General features: G+C 36.7%; 1 protein-coding gene across 3 annotated transcripts in view; it reads right to left on the reverse strand.

The window, feature by feature from the left end:
• Positions 1 to 1,036: 1,036 nt before the first annotated feature.
• rorc (RAR-related orphan receptor C) overlaps positions 1,037 to 12,440 on the reverse strand; it is a 31,952-nt gene continuing 20,548 nt past the window's right edge. For all 3 annotated transcript variants that reach the window (XM_038290155.1, XM_038290154.1, XM_038290156.1), the window contains exons 4-13: positions 10,172 to 10,257; positions 7,494 to 7,635; positions 7,064 to 7,414; positions 6,874 to 6,975; positions 5,589 to 5,710; positions 4,672 to 4,804; positions 4,477 to 4,584; positions 4,277 to 4,387; positions 2,198 to 2,307; positions 1,037 to 2,112 (exon numbers count right to left, since the gene is read on the reverse strand). In XM_038290155.1, coding sequence (XP_038146083.1) covers positions 1,948 to 2,112; positions 2,198 to 2,307; positions 4,277 to 4,387; positions 4,477 to 4,584; positions 4,672 to 4,804; positions 5,589 to 5,710; positions 6,874 to 6,975; positions 7,064 to 7,414; positions 7,494 to 7,635; positions 10,172 to 10,257 — 1,430 coding nt within the window. In that variant the 3' untranslated portion in view covers positions 1,037 to 1,947. The remainder of the gene's footprint in view (positions 2,113 to 2,197; positions 2,308 to 4,276; positions 4,388 to 4,476; positions 4,585 to 4,671; positions 4,805 to 5,588; positions 5,711 to 6,873; positions 6,976 to 7,063; positions 7,415 to 7,493; positions 7,636 to 10,171; positions 10,258 to 12,440) is intronic.

A 12,440-nucleotide genomic window follows, 5' to 3' on the forward strand; every position in this document is an offset into this window, starting at 1 on the left:
TTCACGCCACTTGAAATCTTTCACATTTCACATGATAACCACTGACTTCATTGCATTTTGTTGGTATTTTATGGGACCAGCATAAATTGCAGCAGATTGTGAAGTGAAATTAAAGCAATATATCCTTTTTAATCTTTTTTTTTTTTTGGCAAAAATATTCACCCCACTAGAAATCTTTAACATTTCATCACATGATAACCACCAACTCCATGGCATTTTATTGGTATTTTATTGAATCAACATAAAATTATAGCGGATTGTGACATGGAATTAAAGCAATTCATGCTTTTCATTTCTTTTTTTTTTTTTTTTGGCAAAAACAAATTTGAAAAGTGTGTCATGTTTTTGCATTCCGGCCATGTTACCATGAACAATATTATTGAAAATAGTCAAATCAACTAAAAGTTGAAATATATGGCAAATTGAAAGGAGGCCTTCCTCCTATTTGCACAGAAGGGTGTTGAAAGAAACCCCAGTGAAGTTTACATATTGCAACAATATATGTAGGGAACTCTATAAAATATAAAAAAAATGTGCTCGATCAAGATGAGACAAAATGAGTTTCCTCCTCAGGTACAACAAAGCTGATCAGAGTTAATGGAAAAAAAGGATAAAAAAAAAAAAGTCAAAAAATGCAAAGGATGAGATTTTGTTGGAGAATCACCGTTAGCAAGAATATTTCTCTTAACATACAACCGCAATTACAAATGACTTTTTGGATTAAACTATAGCTCTGTTTTAGAATGGCCTAGTCAAAGTCAAACCTAAATCCAGCTAAAAATATGTTGCAAGAGCTACTTTACAAAGGCAACATGATAGATTATTTTCAACTAACTACTGAAAATAGGGAAAATGTATACATTAAAAAAATTATTTTTTGAATACTCTGAAAAAATACAAGGTCCTAAAGCAGCTTATTTAAACAAACAGAAACAACTTCTCTGTCTGTTTTGTTGCTCATGGTTGGACATGTTTTATCATCAACAGCAGAACAAAACCTCCCAGAAATAACAAGGAGACAGCCTTGGGACTAAACTTTTCTCAGCTTTTGAATCATTTATTAAAGCAACCATACAACAGAAAACCTTTTGAGAACAAACACTGAGCAGAAGCAAGAATTACTGAAAAGAAAAAGAATAGTATAACATGACATAAACATGACTCTACAGTAACAATAAAGAAACTTCACACTAAGTTGAAATATGAAAAAAAATAAAGTGACAGCAGAAAAAAAGGGGTGTTATGTAATGTTTTTCCTGTGAAATGGGGTCAACATCTGTTACTGTTTGTTTTTTTTATTGCTTATTTTTTCCGGAAATAACAGCTTGTTTTTTTTTTTTTTTTTAGCATTTTTTCTTTTTTTTTCTTAATCCCCTGCGTTATTTACTGCTATAAAAGCAAATCTTACAGCACCCCTGAAACACTTTTTAACTCGGACAAAAAAAAAAAAGTTTTTTTTTTCAGGTAGAAAACTTCTCTGCCTTTTATTCATCGTTTTAACTTTTCTCACCTTCTACTTGTTCTGCCAGGTCATTTTTAGGGTGAATCCAAGCTTATATGAGACCCACTGCCAAAGTAAAAGCTTTAAGCCATGTTCTAATTTGCAGGATTTTTGGGTCACTGTGACCTGATGTTGAAATTTCCGCTGCATCCCGTCTCTTTGAATCTCTGCATAAACAAACTGATGCATAAGGAGTTCTACAGCTGGAAAGAATCACAACAGCACATCCTGAGACAAAATCAATCCTAAAAATATCTTCTTACATAACATCAAAAAACACGATTCCCTGAAATAATCAATCTATTAAAAATAAATCCTATAATATTTAATGTCAATTACAGTTTTTTTCCCCCTATTCCTAAACAGAGTCCTTTGGGAGGTACATTAAAAGTTAAGGTTCTGCTTGTGTGTAGATGTGTGCGTGTGTCTGCATCTTTGGAGGGTGGTCAATGAGTTGCCCCCGGCAGTAGCTCGGCCTCAGATGCAAACAGCTCTTTGTAGAGGGGGGGGAACAGAGAGTGAGCTGTGAGTGGGTAGCGTTGGCTGAACCAGCGCAGCTTCTCCATGTGCAGGACGCACAGTGAACGCAACACCGCCATCCTCTGGTAGAGCTACAGAGAGGACACAGGCACACAGAGATGAATAACTACAGTGGGGCCAGCGTGTGAGCGGATCTGTACATCAGCTAGGATCTACCTTATGCATCAGGCTATCCTGGTTGTCTCGGTGAAGGATGTGATTTAGACCCAACTCCACGCTTCTTTGAACTCGTTGAACTCTGCCTCGGTCCTCCAGAGATGGACGGTCTGCTCACAAAGTTAAAGAAAAAAGTTTGTCCATCTTTAAACCTTTTGATATTTTGTAACGTAATATACAGACAAATATTACTTTTTTTGGGGGGGATAATATAAAAAAGTATTTCAGAAAAATAATGCATAGTGATCATTTGAAACAGGTGTATTCCTTATTTTAATTTCTTACTGTATGGGACTATGGGATTTTCTCAAATTTTATTTAAAAGTATGTTGACAGGAAATAGGGTTGAGAGAGATGGGGTGGAAGATCAACAGGCTGTGACTTAAACCCATGACTTCCATGTCAAAGACTAAGGTCTTTTGGGGTGTGTCTGCCTTTCTTTGCAGAAAAGTTTAACCTTATTCAGACTGAATGGAGAGAGTCTAGAATCCCAAATTAATAAAAACAACAAGAGGGAGTTCAAGATTTTTATTTTAGGATAAACATTTCCATTTTTTCTTTAAGATCCTGTCACAATAAAACAAAAGTAAGTTTTTGAATTCTATGTGATAGACGTAAATAGCAATACTAACTGAGTAAAGGAAGAATAAAACATGACATTTGTTTAGTTTTTAACAAACAAAAATCTGTAGTCGAATCCCTTTTTGTCGATGAATAAAATCCAGGACAATTACCATCCTTTAGAGGTTTGTTTAAAACTGTTTAGAAGAACAGTTTTAAACAAACAGACTCATAAAGACCAAGAAAAAGGCTAGAAAAGTCAGAGGAAAAACGATAGGTACGTTTTAAGCAGGTTTATTTAGTGAACTCTGGAGAAGCTACAGAGATCCACAGGTCAGGTAAGATAATCTGTTTCTAAACCAACTATTATTCAAACCCTCCATAAATCTAGCCTTAATGAGAAAGCGGTAAGAAGAAACCATTCTAAGTCAAGTTTAAAGGTTACCACAAGCCATGTCTGGCACATAGCAGAGATGTGAAAGAAGGTGCTGTGGTCACATCAGACCAAAATTGAACTTCTTAGTTGACATGTAACATTAGATTTGTGGCAGAAAATTGACATTTAAGGTCGCTCTGAGCAAACCATCCCAACTGTAAAACCTGGGGGTGGCAGCTTCATATTTGCGTAAATGCTCCCCTTCAGCAGGGACAGTGAAGCTGGTCATAGTTGACTGAGAGACGGATCACCAATGAAGGTATCGAAATCCTAAAGAAGGTTTAGATAGAAGTGTGTTCATTTGTTAGCGTGATCTGGTCCAAAGGTTCCAAAACATTTTAGCCTAAGACCCCAAAAAACAATGCAACAAACTGCAGACCCCTGAAAATATATATTCCCTTAAATACTTTACCCTTTATTTATTTTACATAAATATAAAAGTTATATTTTTCTGAAATAAAAGTGTATTTAAAAAATTTATGTAATCTATATAATTTTGCACTTTAATGTTTCATAAATCTATTTATCATTTGTTAATTTATTTTATATATCTACAAAGCATTAACTAAAGGGGGTTGGATATAGGCTGCAGTTAAACCATTTTTCTGACATTTTAAAATCATGCTATTTTTTTTTTTTTTTATTTCCTTTATTTTGCCAGGTAAACACCGTTAAGATCTGGATCTCATTTTCAAGGGGGACCTGGGCAGAGATCTGCAATACACTGCAACCTGGTTACAAAAAAGATCAATTAATACATATGCACAAAATATAAAACAATAATAAAAACAATTTAAAAGCAGTGACACTGTTTCATAGAAGCTTGTTGTCTATCTTTAAGAACCGCTCGAAATAAGTCCAATGAAAGAGTCTGACATCTTGAGGTTAGACTGGAGTTGATTCCATGATGTAGGAGCCAACACATTGAATGCTTTCTTTCCTTTATCAGTTTGAACACAAGGTTCTATAAACATGCTGGTCCCACTGGTGGAATACACTAAGGTTTGTAGTTGTAGCATGATTTTTTTTGTTTATGGTTTGAGTATACAAACAATGCATTGCAAGGGTGGGGTTCATCTTACCTGCATTAATCAGCACCAGTGCACTGAAGAGAGCCAGCTGCTGCTCTGTGAGTTTCAGAGCACACATCCCGTGAGCAAAATCGAACACCGCCGAAATCAAATCACCACACGCTTTTGGGAAATTAGACCAAAAATCAGTAATGAGTCCCTCTAAAAAATGTATTGGTTTTATCACAATTGGCTTTGCATCAAATTCTTACCCAGAGACTTAAACACCTCAGTTCCAGCAAATTTCCCATCAAAGAAAACAGTGTTGTTTTCTGTGTTGAAGAAGCGGCTCATCCTGACTAAGACCACCTCCATGGAGCCTGAGCGTTTGATGGAAGAAAAATGGAGAATTAAATAGTTTTCTGCAAGGACTCACATTTTGTTGTGATGAGTTTACTGAGTCTTACCAGTTTTGAGGAGAGCAATCTGGTCATTCTGGCTGAGCATACGGAAACCCGGGATGTGTTTCGCAAACTCCACCACATACTGTACAGCATCAGTCAGTCGGACGGCACAGTGCTGCCACATCTCATCAACTGTCTGCAAAAGATTTAGGATAAAAAAAAAAAGATTATATGCTTTTATAGCTGTGAACCTCTGTAATCCCATATTAACATATTTTATTTCATAGGGGGCCTTGTAAAAGTATTTACACCACCAGATAAAAATATTAATAATACATTACATTATAGAAAAATAATAAAAGAAATCTTAAATATGGCATACATTTCTATTTCTATGTTTATATTTTAATTTAAGCAGCCATCCACTGTTGATAGCTCATCCAGGAGGAGCGAATGCTGCAGGTCAGTGACTGGATGCAATAAGTCTGCTTTCCTTAGATAGAAAACTTTTTTATGATTTGATTGAACTGACTCTGTAAAATTTCTTAAGATGAAGTGTTGTGAATTGTGGATCTAGATTTTTGGGGGGGCATCACAGCAAGGAGGCTAAAACAAATGCATACCACTTTTTCTTTATATTGTTAGCAAAAACAAAATACTGTTTCCTCCCTCATCCCAATCTTGCACCACGTTAAGGAAGATCACAAAAAATCTAAAAAATAGGAGAAGATAGGACATTTGTTCAAAGGGTATGAATATTTATTAAAGACACTATAAATTGATCTGCCGCTATAAAAACAGCGACGAAAGAGGAAGGAGGAGGGGGAACGATAAAAGAAGTTTTCTCTGTTTTCTGTTTGATTCATCAAACAAAGGTAACCTCAAGTCATGTAAAACGACGTGTTTTGATATGAGTGTCTGAATCACACGAGAGGAAGCCTGACAAATACAAAAAAAAATATAGAAAACATCAATTTTACTTTGCTCTGGTAGGCTTGGATCTCCTCTCTGCTGAAGACTTTCCATGTGAGAGCCTGCAGCTCCTCCAGTCTGTACTGGCTGGTCTCTCTGTGCGAACGCACAATGCTGGCACACAGCTCATCTGAAAAAAAAAAGAGTACGCACGTTAGAGCTATATTTAAAAGATAGCTTGTTCAAGATGCATATAAGCACCTTGCACCAAGAATGTTAACACTGTGTATATGGTTCTTATAAGATAATGCAACACAAATTAGTGCATTGTGTTACTGTAGGTGAAAGTGAAAGGAAAACTGTGGTGTGAATTGTCATTCAGCCTTGTTTACTCTTTTTCCACATGTTTGTTAGAGAGCAAACCACATCATGAACACGGCAGACAGATCAGGGACAAATTGGTGAGGATGTTTAAAAGAGAGTTAGGTTATAAAATCTCCTTCAGCATCTCTGTTTAATCCCTCGTTTGAGACTAAAAGGAGTATGTCACAACTGCAAACTTATCAACAGATTTATGTTCACCTAAACTGAGCAGAAGGGGCAAGGGGAGCATTGTTTAGAGAAGCAGATCAGAGGTGATTCTGGAGGAGCTGCACAGAACCACAGCTCAGGTGGGGGAATCTGTTGAAAGAACAACTTTTGGTCATTCACTCCACAACAATCGCTATTATCAGAGAGTGGCAAAAAGTAAAAGGAAACACTGAAAATTTGCCAAATAGCAAAGTAGAGGAAACATTGAATGGATTAGGGAACAGTTAAGTTCATATGAGATCTAGTAATACTTTTGTCCAAAAACCATATGTGGTGTAAAAACACCCTAAAGACACCATCCTCACATTGAAGCATGGTGGTGGCAGTGTGGCCTGACCTGGTCATAGTTAAGAAGAAGACACATGTTAGAGCCTGACCTAAATCCAAACCTTGTTCAATTCTTAATGCAATCAGGACCTAAAATCCCTTGAGAACTTCAAGGTAAGGCCGACAAATAATGATTGAATGATATTCTTTCTATCCAATCTGACAGAGATCAAGTTTTTTTTCTAAAGAAGAACAATCAGAAAGCTGTAGCTGTAACCGTTGTAAAGACTGGTTCTACAAAGTATTAACCCAAAGGAGCAGAAATCAAACCATCCTTCTTAGAACTGTACTCCCAGCACTGATAGAAAAGTTTTTCTCTGTCTACTGTAACAGTCATGCAATAGGTTGTCAATCTCAAAAAGTCTCAATAAGGTTGTTACATCATGAAATGTGATAGATTCAAAAGTTTATGAAGACATTATGCAGACTACTTACCTATGTTTCGCAGAGAATGGGGATATAGGTTGTACAGATCATCAAGAGGATTGTACGGATGAAGAGCCATTAGATCATGAGGTTGCTGCCTGGAGTCGAATCCTGTCAAAAAGAGAAGAAAATAGCTCTAATAGGGAACAAGAAGATAAGAATATGGTATTTAATGAGAGTTCCTAAAACAATTCCTCACTAATATCGTGATGTCCGCTGTTGTCCGCCCTCCCGTGGGATCTGGATGTCGGTGAGACACCGGAGCTCCGGTAGATCATCCCAGATACCTGCGAGTCGCTTGGGGAACACAGCAGATATGGGTGGACCTCTGGGCCGTAGGTCATTAGCTCTGCATCCCCAGTGTATGGGTAGGCAGTGGCCATGGGCTGAAGGAGCTGTGGGGAGCGGTCCTGGCGGTTTTTGGATTGGTAGGACAGCGCCGTCTGAGTGTCTCCCTGAAGATGCTGCTGTTGCTGCTGCTGTCTGTGTCGTTCTACTTCGGCTATAAGAGAGTCCCGCTGACGTTTGGACATGCGACCAAACTTCACAGCTGGAGAGAAAACAGGTTATGACATAAAGCAATCACCTAATCTCAAGTGAGTAAAGGAGAAAGTGTTTTTTTTCCTTACCGTCTCTGCTCATGCCCTGGGCCAAACACTTCTGCAGACGGCAGTGCTGGCAGCGGTTCCGACTGGCCCGGTCAATCTGACAGTTACTCTGCCTGGAGCAGGAGTAGGACACAGTGGGAAGCTGACTGCGCCGGAAAAAGCCCTAAGAGTTCAGATAACAATGCAAACCACATGAATGAATTTTAAAATCAGAGGCACAGACACTTAAATTACTGTACATTAATTTAGATATTGATTTATTCAAGCAATCATTTGACTATCAATGTCCTGCTGAAGATCATGTCATACCATCTCAATAAGATTAAGACTAGACTTGGACTAGACCGCAGCATAACCTTTAGAGATGAATGTAGTGGTGAACCTCATGGTCCTGCTGCAGATTACAGTCCAGGTATTGAAGCAGCCATGCAGCCCCAGAGTATTACACTGCCACCACCATGTTTGACTGCCAGTATTTATTTATTTTTTGTAAAAAAAAATGTTAGTTTAACGTGAGATGTGACAGAAGACATCTTAAGAAAGACAATCATTGCCTAATGAGTCCATAGAATATTTCCCAATGCAGGGCCCAGACTTTTTCATGAAAAGTGACCTTAACTGACGAAAGAGAGCTCTGGATTTGTCAATAAATTGATCTGTCTGTGATTCTCCTTTGCAGTTTTCCATGCTGGAGCAATTGCTTTAGAACTCCAAGACAAAATCTGTTTAAAAGTTTTATTGATTTAAAAGTCATTTAATATATAAAAAAAGATTAATTAAAGTAAAACCAATGATTTAACAAGGTGAGCTACTCTATTACTGAATAGAGTCAGGTTGGTTTGGTTCCTTTTATCCCTTCCTAATTGTAACTTATGTGATGAGCTGAAACATTGAAATTTGACCAAAAAAAGCATAAACTTAACGTTAAAAAACTCTTAACGTGGGGGAATATTTCCATACAGAACTGTAGATGCTGAAACATTCAAAGGAAATAATTTAGACATTTGGACAGAAACTGCCTGTTTTTCTTTTTTCTTTTATGAGAGTATTTTCGTGGTCATGAGGTGTCACTGCTCCGTGTTTACACAGTATTTGATCTGCAGACTTGTGAAATTACTTGTCAGACATTAGGTAAGAGAACAAAACAAAAGACGACCAAATCTGCCCTGTGAACAACGTTTAGCTCTGATCTTTAAAGGAGTAGTTCAACATATTGGGATTTACCCATCTCAGCCTTCTCGCTGCTGGATTCTCAAACATGACATCACTGCAGCTCATTTCCCTCCTCAGTTGACTCTCAGAGCCAATGTTTAGTCAGACTGAAAACTTTTTGAAACAATTTTTAAAGAGATGAAGGAGCAATGCTGAAATAACTGAGCAAGCATCTGCTCTGCAAACGCTCAACCTGGTTAACTCTTTCCTATCCAAAAAATCAATCCAAGAAGCTGGTACTAACAATGCTACTTCGTCAAATACTGATGGAAATAATTTAAAGTACAATCTTAAGAGGGATTTATTCAAACACAAATACTTAACCTGTTACAGCTAGTAGTTGTTTACATGCACAGGTTTTAACAGTAGACATCTTATGCAGCACCATGAACCCAATAAGCTGATATCGACCTGTTAATCAGTTCTGTAGTAGCCAGTCTGCAGTTTGCTGCTTTACAAAAATACTGCTTATAGCCTGGTAGCAATATTTATAAAATATCACCGTCTTAATGTATGGCTCCAGTTAATTTCCCCTTTTCTAAACTTAATACTTTTATAGATTCTAAGTTTTGATTGTGCTAAATTAGTTATGCTACTTATCATAGCAATTCAGAACATTTGTGTACAAAACATTGACCAGGTTATGTTACTACATTAGAAGGTGTTGAAATTCAGTAGTATGTTAAAGGGACATTTCATAGCTTTTTCTTTCTTGGCATTTAGACAAACTAAAATCAGCTAAATTCTGTTTTTTAATCTTTAATGTTCTTGATTTTGTTGGTAAGAACAATAATATATGCACAATAATAATATAGCAGGCCGAATGCAATGTTTTTATGAACCATAGCCTCTATGGTTCTTACTTTATTCGCCCAAAACCTAAAAAAAAGTATTTTCGTCCAACAATTTCTCTTGTATTTAAGAAAAAACATCTAAGTCTAAGGAACATTATGGTTAAAAATTCTTATGGATTAAAAAAAACTTTACTATATCTTAAAACCAGCAAACCAACTAATACCTATTCAGCAGCATCAATCTGGTGCTTGGTTCAACTGCAGCAAATCATCAAAATTATGAAAATAAAGGGACAATAATGAAATATATTAGAACAAATGCTTGCAATTAGTTCATCGCTACAATAACACACAGCAGAACATAAACAAAAAAGCAGGAACAAAAAAAAAAGCTGGAGAATTATGCTTTTTATTCTTTTTGATTTTCCGTCCTGCATCAGGAAGTTCTTATTCAGTTCATACAGTAGATCTTAAGTAGAGACAATTTGCTGCACCTATGTTTTCTGAATACCTAAAAAAAAAAACTAAAAATGATCTTGACTCATTTGTGAATCTTAAGTGGGAGTCTAAACGTGTGACAGTCTACATGTTGATGAATAAAAGCCAGACGGTGTGTGTTTCAGATCGATCTTTTGATATTTTTTGCTTCTTATTGAGTTTACAGATAAATGTCTTATATCTGTTGTTTCTCACCTTGCATCCTTCACATGTGATGACCCCATAATGGACTCCAGAAGACTTATCTCCACAAATCTTGCATGGGATAACTTCAATCTGGGCTAAAAATAGGCAGAAATACAATAAATGGAATTAATTAACAGCGTTTGAGGCACAGCACCTGGCATCAATGACAGAACAATTGGAAAGGAGTTATAATCTTCTTTTAACATACATTTAGACAGCCAGATTAAAGTTAAATTCAACAAAACCTATAAAAGATGTTCATATAATGGGGCGACAGTGGCGTTGGATGTAGGAGTTTGCCCTGAAATCGAAGGGTTGACGGTTCAAGCCCCGAGTCTGACTTTCATTGTCGTTGTGTCCTTGGGCAAGACACTTCACCTGCATTGTCTACTGATGGTGGTCAGAGGGCCCGGTGGCGCCAGTGTACGGCAGCCTCGCTTCTGTCAGTGAGCCCCAGGGCAGCTGTGGCTACAATGTAGCTTGCCACCATCAGTGTGTGAGTGTGTGCGTGAATGAATGTAGTGTAAAGCGCTTTGGTCAAGTCTCCTAACTTGAATAAAGGCGCTATATAAGTACATGCCATTTACCATTTACCATATAATAACATGCAGACTTTAGCTCTAGCAATGAAGGTATCTAAAATAAAGCACATTTGTCTTATCCAAGCAGAAAATTAAACAAAACAAACAAGTGAAAGGAGAGAAAACAAATCTTTATGCAAGAACATCTAGTTTGGAAAACTTGACAGCAGATTTAGAGGTGTGGGTGTCAGCATTAGTTGCAAGGTCGTAAGAAAGAAACATTTCCAAGCTCCAACAATTTCTGCCTCAACATCTTTTACCCAACATTAGTTAATTAATATGAAAGTTCTTAATGTAAACTTGACTTGCTAATATCAACAATGCATAAATGAATGACAATAAGACCACTGCCAACTTTAAAGATAAATGCTGCAGCTTCCTGAGCCACAAGTTCACCACGATGGGGACAGGAGGAAGATGTTGTAACCTAAGGCTGCAGATGCAAACATTTGTCATTGAACTGGTGTTGATTAGTGCAAATACTGAAGACTGATCCCAGTTGAAAGCACAGCTGATGATGGGGTGTATCTGTATCAAGGCATCTTAAATTTACCATGCAGTCATGGAGGAAACCTCTTGTATTAATCCTACTCGGTGCTTCAGGTCAGCTGACCTGCAGGGGCAGTGGCAGCAGGAGGGAACAGAGCTCTAGAATTGTGGAATGAGCTCCCCTTTCTTACTGTCCTAAAACCCATTTTTATTCTTCGGATTTCAACACAGCATGAGACTCTCTCTGTTTATCTGCTTTGTTTTAATTGTTTATTTTTTTGGTTTAATTTGTTTTAATTGAAAGTATTTATCTTACTTGTATTATTCTTTAAAATGTTTTCTCACTTTTTTCGTTTTTAAACCATTTAAGTGAACATTTTATCATAATTTTTTACAATAAAAAGCATATAAAAGCATATAAGCATATAAAACAAATATAGTTTTCATTAGGCTGAAAAGGAGTTCAAGGTGCTACAATAAAACAAATGTAAGCTTTGTTTCAATCATAGCACCAATGGCTAATATGACTTAATTACATTTCTAACTTTAAGAACTTGCTAACAATCTCGCCTCTTCTTTTGCTTTACAATCCAGATTTAATGTGCTTTATATAATTTAGCAAAAGCGTTCTGTATGTTTTTAACCTCTATGTGGTTTAGAGGGATTATGACTATTACTGTGCACATTTTTTCTATGGTTTTAGAATCACTTTTTTTTTGTTGCAATTCTGCTAATCTTATACTAACAAAATGATGCAGCTGTTTTGTTTCCCCCCTATACCTTTCTCAGCCATTGCAACAAAATCCTGGGCCGATGTGGTTTTTGGTGGCACAGAATCTTAAGACAATAAAGCGATAATAAAATATAAGCAATAAGATTTTGCCGAACTGTGAATGAGCGCACATCAGGTCAAAATGCTACTTCTTTAAAAATGTTTGCAGAATTGCACGACTGATTAAGTCTGATCGGAAGAATGCTCCAGCCAAAATGTTTTGTCAAATTTATGTTGCATAAATAAATAAAATTGTAATTGTGATATTCCTATAAATGAACAATCATGACGAATGCCCAATTAAAGGTAAAGAATAAACATCTTTATCACAGAAATAAAATCAACTAAAACCTTTCCGTAAATCCTCTATAGACAGTGGCATCTTCCCTTTGACAAAATAAAAAAAAAGTTGCATCTGATTCAGCAACCAATTTCA

This window comes from Cyprinodon tularosa, unplaced genomic scaffold (genome assembly GCF_016077235.1).
Source record: "Cyprinodon tularosa strain WSP-4 unplaced genomic scaffold, ASM1607723v1 ctg277, whole genome shotgun sequence".
Taxonomy (NCBI): Eukaryota; Metazoa; Chordata; class Actinopteri; order Cyprinodontiformes; family Cyprinodontidae; genus Cyprinodon; species Cyprinodon tularosa.